At 37.0% G+C, this 8787-nt stretch overlaps 1 protein-coding gene across 3 annotated transcripts; it reads right to left on the reverse strand.

Moving 5' to 3' along the window:
- Positions 1–424: 424 nt before the first annotated feature.
- Positions 425–8272, reverse strand: LOC103431932 (uncharacterized). 3 transcript variants are annotated; one of them, XM_029098910.2, is made up of 20 exons: positions 7120–8272; positions 6958–7029; positions 6652–6856; positions 6433–6541; positions 4988–5245; positions 4690–4779; positions 4360–4452; positions 4149–4230; positions 4017–4076; positions 3881–3933; positions 3615–3781; positions 2930–3140; positions 2741–2798; positions 2569–2625; positions 2209–2454; positions 1381–1445; positions 1223–1279; positions 1052–1145; positions 819–959; positions 425–728 (listed from the first exon to the last, which is right to left on the reverse strand). In XM_029098910.2, the coding sequence occupies exons 1-20, from the start codon at positions 7798–7800 to the stop codon at positions 630–632; spliced, it is 2898 nt and encodes a 965-aa protein (XP_028954743.1). In that variant the 5' UTR covers positions 7801–8272; the 3' UTR covers positions 425–629. The 3 variants fall into 3 exon arrangements, with proteins under 3 accessions (XP_028954743.1, XP_028954744.1, XP_028954745.1); XM_029098911.2 differs by lacking the exon at positions 4690–4779 and having other exon boundaries at positions 7120–8265; XM_029098912.2 differs by lacking the exons at positions 4690–4779; positions 4988–5245 and having other exon boundaries at positions 7120–8265.
- Positions 8273–8787: the final 515 nt, after the last annotated feature.

The following is an 8787-nucleotide window of genomic DNA, read 5'->3' on the forward strand; positions in this document are numbered from 1 at the left end:
ATCATTTCGATCATTCCATAAAAAATCCGACACTTTGATGATGTAGAGCCGTGTGAGTCCCACAAATCCAATTATACAGTGAATGTGAATTAACCATAAAATATATATATATATATATATATATATATATATTTATATTTAAAACTAAACACCAAATCAACACACTAGCAAGACACACTAACAAACTCATAAATCATTTCAATCGATTTTCGTTATTCGAGACTAAACTGAAGAGAGATGCCAATCTCAAGTACCTATTTTGGCTAAAAAACGCCTTTTTGAAATATTAGAAGTGATTTTTGACTCCTTTAGCCACAAGGGTAGTATCAAACCTGCGGCGGAGTCCTCACAATGCTCTAACGCCCGCACCGGATATGGACCGAGCTGTCTCATGACGTTAAACAAGTGAAAGAAACTAAACGCAGGCAGAAGATGTATATATTGCTAAGAGAAGAAATGGAAATCTAACTACTTAGCTGACGTTCAATAAAAAAATAGTTCAGATGAAGAGCGGAGGCTTGACAGTTCCAATTCATAAAATTTTAGACATGAACTGGAAACAAAAAGCTTGCTAATAATAAAAGATCAGAAAACAAAAATGAAAAATCTCCCTCCGTTTTCCCCTTCTCTCACGTACTTACAACCCGACACTCGGGAACCCGTTTATGTAGCATCGATGTTCCTTTGAAGGTCACCATTTGGTAGCAAGTTCTTCTGTAGTTGGTAAGCTGCAGCACAAGTGACGCAACTGTAAATATCGGGGCCCAGGAAAAGGTACAACTAGAATCGAGGCATCAATTAGATACATTCAAACATACCTGTTCCGGCTTCATTTTTGTAAAACCAAATCTGTCGGTCCATATGGATTCTGCTTCTTCAGCAGCCGGCAACACAATACTCTTCACACTCAAGAAAGCTAGCAGCTTCTCAACGCAGGAAAACAATAATTGGAAGTAGCCCTGTGAAGTTAAGTGATTAAGTTGAACAATATAAGATTCAAAGTTGAGCTGCAAGAACAGACGAGTTCTATCAATTACATTTATAGTCCCACCTTGCCATGGTTACCATTACTAGTGGCGACCAAAGGAAGTTCAGCAACTTCATGACCAAAAACACGTATAATTCCAGCTGATACCACAGTTGAGCTGCAATAACAGACAAGTTCTATCAATTATACTACACGGGGAAGCAAGTCCACGACAAAATTCAACAGAATTCTTACTTGACCATCAGTATTGCACAGCACATATTTCCGAATTCTTGGCTCCTAACATTCCTTCTGAGAAAGGGAAGAAGTAATGTTAGAAAAGACGGACATGTAAAACTTCAGTCAAATATAAACCAACTACGACATAAGGTATAACATATCCTAATGCTTACCCATAAACCATGGCTGGAATAAGGTCTCGCCCAGATTCAGCGTCAATTATAGGATCAAAGCAATCCTGAAGCACAGATATTGGAGAACTTCAATTAGTCATGATGATTGCTCCATTCGTGTTGTAACAAATGCCTCAATATGCTTCATTAATGCAAGGAATGATAATTCATCAAAAGTAAGCCTAATGCATAAAAGCGTAGTGCACTGTACAATTCCTGTCTAACAACTTTCCAGTCATACAAAAAGGGGGAAAAGGAACATCATCGTAACAATCAAACACCAACTGCCCCAAGTAATTCCTAAAGATATCATCTTGTTCAAGGGGATTATGCTGCCTATGTGCAAATGTAACCAAAGAATTTCTGTTTTTATTTCATTTTTGCTTGCAAAAGAATTTTAGCTAGTAGTCATACAATGCAGAAACTAAACTTCTTTCAGTTTTTTTTTTTTTTTTTCTAAGTTGTTTCCGTAATTATAACAAATTGTTTGTTTCCACTTAACATCTTTATGGGAAAAGGCTTTGTTGTTGTTGTTGTTGATTTGTTTCCATAATTATAACAAATTGTCTAAGATATTCAGTTATCACAAAATTTTCCAGAAGGAAAATGTGGATGGACATACCAACAGAAAGGTTATTACAAACAAATAAAACAATAGTAAATACTAAAGACATGATCATACTAACAAATACTGAATAGTGAAAATATAATTGAACGAAAAATATAAAATTATATGCACAACCCTCCAGAAGAAAGTAAAACACTGGAATGACCATAAATTGCTATAGGCAAGCACAACGTTTTCAAAACAGAGAGAGCAGCACTTACATGAAAGATAGCAACAGCCTTTGAAAGTAATAAGCGACATTCCTGAGAAGCAATTCTGCCACTAATAAGTCTCCATCTCACATCAAATCCACTGACAGCCTCCAAACCATTTGCCTCCATCTTCTTCTTTATAACATCCAAAAGAGAGTCAGGAAGCTTCTCCGCTCCTCTAGTTAGCAACTTTTGCAAAATAGAATGAATTCTGCTGCAGTCTGCACAACAAAACCACTTCCCTTTTGGCAATTCCTGTTAAATAAGTGGCGTCAACAGTCTAATCTGAAGATTTATTTGCGAGGCCACAAGAAAAGGAAGGTTTTACTGATATCAGTTATTAAACATGTCCTTTCTTTAAGTACTCACCTTTAAATTTGACATTTTATGTTTCTTCAAACAGCCAACATGAAATTCCTTCTCACACTGGCACACATCATGAGAAGAGTACCATTTTGACATTTAGATAGAAGTGAAAATAACATTTCGTGTAAAATGCACTTCAAATGCACCAAATATGGCATTAAAAAAAATAAAATACCTGATCACACAGTATAATAGTTCGTGGACCAAATCCTGATTTGCTAAAATCATAACCTCTGCACAAGAACCAATAATAAAATAAATGCAACATAAATAGAAGTAAATTGAACGGCTATTCGCCACAACTGCATCAGGAATAGGATGTCTAAGCCCGTAGAATTCAACAAAATAGGTTTCTGAATATTACCTACATAAAAAGCATCCAGTTAGTTCAGCTTCTATGTCTTTGACAATACGAATGCATCTTTGGGTTATCTGTTCTATAGGATCAATTCCATCAATCCTTCCAGCGGCAACAGCATTTTCATTATGTTCCACAAACTTTTCTCTTTGAAACATATTTTGGCAAAACTTACAATACCAGTCACCACGAGGAACACTTGGTAGAGAGGCACAGTCTGCAGGAGGCACAGAAACTAATATAAGGCAAACACAGTTCAGAAGTGTATCGGATAAGGAACTCAATGACTGTTCTCAGATACAATGCATATCTCCCATAAGTGAAATGCAAGATCAAATACAAAAATGAATTTCAGATTCACCCCAGTTACAAAAACTCAAAATTCTATACAGACAACAAACAAATAAAACAAATTCTAAGTAAATTTTATCTCCACAGATCATGAACTTGAAATATAATTAAAAAAAAGGTTTATAAATAAAGCTATAGTCATTTTCCTTCCTTTCACAGAGTCAATGTAACAACTTTGTCTCATCCATTCAAATACCATCTATTACTGAACTTATAAAGAAAATAAAAGGTCTTACTTTAAAAACAAAAACAAAATTGAAAAAGTCCAGAGTCAATTAGTAGGAAATTAACAATTTTTAATCATACACATAAAAAACTTAAAAAAAAAATCTTAGTTCACCTCTGTGGAAGGCCCTTGGGCATCCATCACAAAGCACAAGATTCCCACCATCTGCACAAATGATGCACAAGTCATCATTATCCTTGGCTGCATATTTCCGACCTCTTGACAAAGATAAAGCCAACTCGTGGAGAGACACTCCGTTAGATGTGTAAATGTATGCATAGCTGCCAAAAATAAAATTAAAAAACACAACCATAGAATTATCAAGTGTTTAAAGTAAAATGTGACATAGTTAGCCACAGAATATCTGACAAAAAGCTTACGGTTTCCTGCGTGTGGCCCAACCTGCATGGGCCTCAAACTGTGACGGGCTGACCTGCAGATTTTGAGAAAATACATAGGTTAAAAAGACTCCAACACAGTTCAAGTGCAGTGAACTCCAAATGCCAGCGCACACACCTCACTGTTGCAGCAACGGCAAAATATTCCAAATCCTTTCTTGTAACCAACTAGTAATTTCTGTCCAAAAGAAGGAATTATTATATTGAATAAGGTTAGCATGTAAAATTGACCAATCTTTTTCTAAACAACCTGCCCACGTGCATAATATGCTACTTCTGTTCCGTCAGGCAATCCACCTTCCTCAAAAACCAACTTATGCAGCCGCTGATCTCTTTAGAAATATACATCAATGAATAAAGAGATTATTCAAATGTCACAAACGAACAGAAATACTGCATCCAAGATTATGCTCCCCAAAAATCATAACTTCAAATAATACTAGAAAGCAGGGGAAACCTACTTTGTCGTAATCCTCCACTGACTTTTCTTCAGCGAAGAAAAATACACTGAAGAAGAACCAAGGGACCTTGAGATCAGAATTGGTTTAGATGATCTGTAAAAATTCACACAAACTGTCAAAAACAGATGAAGTACATACAGATATAGCTTGTATATTACTATATCTATCAAGACAATTTGGACGGCTCATCACAAATCCAATATGTTTCTGGAAGGAATCAGTTTTCTTGGAATGCTATTGGAGCAGATTACTAGTCCGAAGAAAATATCAAACACAAGTCTATCAATGGTTCTAGTTGTAAATTCAAAGGAAACCCAAGTAGATACCAACTTTTGTGTTATCTTCCATCTACTCTTATAATCTGAACACTCTGGAGAAGCACTTTTGGAGGGATCTGAGATCAAAAGTGGTGTTGATAACCTGAAATGAAGGTAGGAGCATAAAAAAGGGAAGAAAAAAATCTTCTAAAACCTCAACCAAAACTATATCCCTTCAATGATCCAGATGTTCTTTAGAACAAAATAATCGTTTAGGTTAGTTAATTTAGTGCTTCATCACTTATCCATCCAATATATGCTGTAATGATACAACAAATGGAGATGGGATGCCATCAAAGAAAGAGATATACTTTCTTGTCTTCAACTGGGTCTTCTTTTCCAGTGACATATAGAGTGGAGCACTTTTGGGGGATTTTGACACTGCACTTTTCAGGGGAGTTGAGATTGAACTTTTCAGGGGTTTTGAGATTGCACTTCTTAGGGGTTTTAAGATTTCACTTCTCAGGGACTTTGAGATTCCAATTTTTGGGGACTTCATGATTGCACTTTTCAGGGACTTTGAGATTGCACTATTTGAGGACTTCGAGATTGAAACAGGCATCAAGGATCTGAGTTACGACAGATGCAAATACATATCAAAAGTTATTTGCGTATCTTTATAACAAAAATTTAAAGGACACAACAGCTAACATTCTTATTCATTGCATATGGTTTCAGAAATATATTACTGTGATTTATGACATAATGTCCTCCTAAGACTACGTCCGACACAAGTGAAAAACACCGTATCTGATCCATTTATAATGGCACAGATACTAAATCCAACCAAAGCATTAGCCTTTTAAGATTCTTTCAGTCGGCAAATATCAAATGATAGATTGTGACATGATAAGTTTGAACCTCTTGAGTGCACCCAAAGGAACCATGGTTTTTCGGGAACATTTAGCAAAATACAGTCTCAGAATCTCAGACAGAATAGAGCCAATTCCCACCCTAGGACTAAATAAACACATTGTCAAATTATATACCTATGAAACAATAACTCAATCACATTAATATGTTACTATCAACTTCCTTATAAATAGCAACATGAAAAATTAGAATCTATAAAACACAGGCACAACATACACTACCTTAAACTGAGTTTTAGCAACTTTAACAATTAATGGAACCCAATGCACAATATTTCCAATGAACTTGCAATTACTATAGAATGTGGATATGTCACTCCCTTGACTACAACATGAGGCTCTTATGTTTAAAGTTGCAAGTAATATGGAATGTGCAACTTAGCTGTCTTCTTATTTTATAAAAAAACAAATATAGTTGTGGAAATCACAGCAAAACTATCTGACTTTGGAGATCTGAACAAGTCTTTTCTATTATTTGCATTTTAATGCGAGTGTTAACACCTTTCAAACAGACTAAGTCCAACTACAAGCCAAACCACCATAAACCTTCCGGTAAAGTCCTATTCAAGTAAATAAAATTACTACCTAATCATTGACCTTATAGAACAACAAAAAAGTTGACACTAAGGGATCTTGATGCTTTGAGACAAGCAGATGCAGATAAGGTTCCACTAACATAAAATTATGAAATACCCTTTATTTTTATAACCAATTTCCCAAAACAGTCCTAGAATGGTTAAAACAGCAAAATATATTAAATCATACACTTGCTAATTAAGGGGGAAATCAAAGGGTACAATCTGGAAAACCAAAATCCACATATTCCAGAGCAAAAGTTGACAAAATGACAACGCTGGATGAGGCCACTCAAGAGGATACCGTACCTGAGACTGTTGCCATTCTCATGAGTTAGACTGCACTCAGGCTGCTTCGGCTCCATGCAAGAATAGCAAAGAGATCCATCACCCAGAGCACAGTATGGAGGAAAAGACACTAGAAATGATAGGGAATAAATCAAGAAAATGTTCAGAAAATTGCTAAACCAATACGATTAAAATTATTAATGCAAAAGAATATTGACTAAAAAAAAATAAAAAACTCACCACTACATTTTTTACAACTAAAATACTTTTCCATGGGTGAAGAACTAATGAACTTCTGAATTGTTGTCTCCAATGCTTGCAAAGAAGCATTTCTGCATGACTTCAAGAGATCAAGCAGACTCCTTCCGTTCTCAAAACAAATATACTGTGCTGCTCGTCTGTATGTTTTACAAGCATGAATCTCAAATTGGGATGGTGGAATAACCTACATTGATTGGAAAAAAAATAAAGTAAAAAAATATATAAACCAAATCATAAAACAGTTTATAGCATGCTAAACCATTTAGGGTAACAAACATTACTCACTCTGCAGCCGTTGCACGGTATGCATGAACACAAAATCCCACCATCCTGTATTATGCCCCGCAGACCGAATGCCTGAATTAGGAAGTGCCACTTTTAGCTCATGACATATATTAAACGTATGGTATGGAATATGCATATCCATGAAATTAGAATTGAAGATACCTTCTTGCTGCCCATGTAAATAACTTGCACCCCATCAACCAAGCCAGTGTCAAATAGCTCTTTGACTGTTGTAGGTTTCCTGTCCAGCACAATCTTCTTTGACATTTTCAATTCTAGCTTATTCTTCAGTGGCGATGCCAGCAAGCCAACTCCAACTGTATCTTCCCCCTCTATATTTGAAATCACTTCAACTGGCACAGACCCTGATGCATTTTCCACAGTAGACCCCGATGTATCCGTTTCTCCCTCATGATAATGGGGCTGATCTTTAACTATAACTTCAACCAAGTCAGCTTCCAAATCGTGCTCATCACCCGGAGGCCCTGACTGCTCACTGTCACCCTCATTTCTACACCTGGGTATCACCAAATTGCCATTTGCCTCATCTTTAACTAAACATTCAACTAATTGAGGAGAAGGGCTTCCGTCAATTCTCAGCTTTTCCGAGCTCTTAAACCCATTTATCTCTGCGCCACCCGAAACCCCATTACCGCCATTGATCCGAGCCCTTCTCTCTCGGGTATAAACAATCACACCATTCACAACCGCACCCTTAAACCTCTTATAATTAACTCTCTCATAAACACGCACAAAAGGACTCGTCTGGGACTCGGTCTTAGTCCCAGCCACTGAATCAGCGAGCGTCTGGCCCCCCAATACACAAGCCAATTCCCGCTTCATGCCGGTTCAGTAAAACACCCCCACTCCCACAAATCGTCCCCAAAATCGGCAAAACCCTCCCGAAAAAATCGCATACGAAATCAAACAATTTTCAAAACCCAATTACTAAAACCCTAAAAGGTTTAAAACAAAATTGGGGAAGGAAGACTATACCGGATACTTCAGATGACGCCCATGCTAGTGAAATCGGTTGGAACTGCGACTCTGGGATGGCTAAGAAATGTGAGAGGGAGAGAGAGATCGGATTGAGGGAACTTAGGGTTTTTGAGGGATTTTTAGTCGCTGATTTTTCTTATTCGAGTCGAGATTTGATAGGAGACAGGCGGAGAGGCGCCGCGATATCGCCGTTATTGGGAAGGTGAACTGACCCGACTCAGAGAAAGAGAGAGAATCAGAGAGATAACAGTCGCACAATAGGGAGGAGGAGGGCTAATGGTAGGATTCGTAAATAAGTTCAGTAAAAAGGTGAAATGACCAAAATACTAGTACTCCCAGTATATCACGCCAACCCCAATTACTCGCTATTTTCTTTCCCTTTTTTAAAAAGGAATTGACATAAATAAAAACAAGGAAAAATAATACCAAGAAAAACTATTATTTTTTACGTTATCTTCAATGAACCGGAAAAGTTGGAGTCAATATTTGACTATCAATAAATAACTGAATCTACAATCAGTGGCGAAGTTACAAAGTATTAAGGAGGGGCCGTCACCCCTCCCCTCACCGGAAATCAAGCCTAGGAGTGGTGGTTCCGCCCCTCTGGTCTAATCAGAAGTGATGCTTGCTCAGCTCGATCTCTGGTTTTCTAGGTTTATGTTGCTTTGCAGCAAGAGTGTTTAATTTAATTTAATTTTTTTAAATCCTTCAGCAAAAACGACGCTATCTCGTTTGGTGATTTAAAAAAGGTAAATGGGACGATGTCGTTTGAGCGTTTAGCCCGTTACCTCTTCACCCCATTTTCCTATTTCTAGAACAAATTAGAGCAAA

The sequence above is a fragment of the Malus domestica genome, chromosome 04 (assembly GCF_042453785.1).
Source record: "Malus domestica chromosome 04, GDT2T_hap1".
NCBI classification, from domain to species: Eukaryota; Viridiplantae; Streptophyta; class Magnoliopsida; order Rosales; family Rosaceae; genus Malus; species Malus domestica.

Excerpts from the sequence above, each read along its gene's own strand:
- LOC103431932 (XM_029098910.2), bottom strand. The coding sequence starts at position 7,800 with ATGAAGCGGGAATTGGCTTGTGTATTGGGGGGCCAGACGCTCGCTGAT. Across the intron at positions 6,542-6,651 it reads TAGTTGTAAAAAATGTAGTG|TGTCTTTTCCTCCATACTGT; the intron begins GTGAGTTTTTTA and ends TATCATTTCTAG. Across the intron at positions 729-818 it reads CAAAAATGAAGCCGGAACAG|CTTACCAACTACAGAAGAAC; the intron begins GTATGTTTGAAT and ends CTTGTGCTGCAG.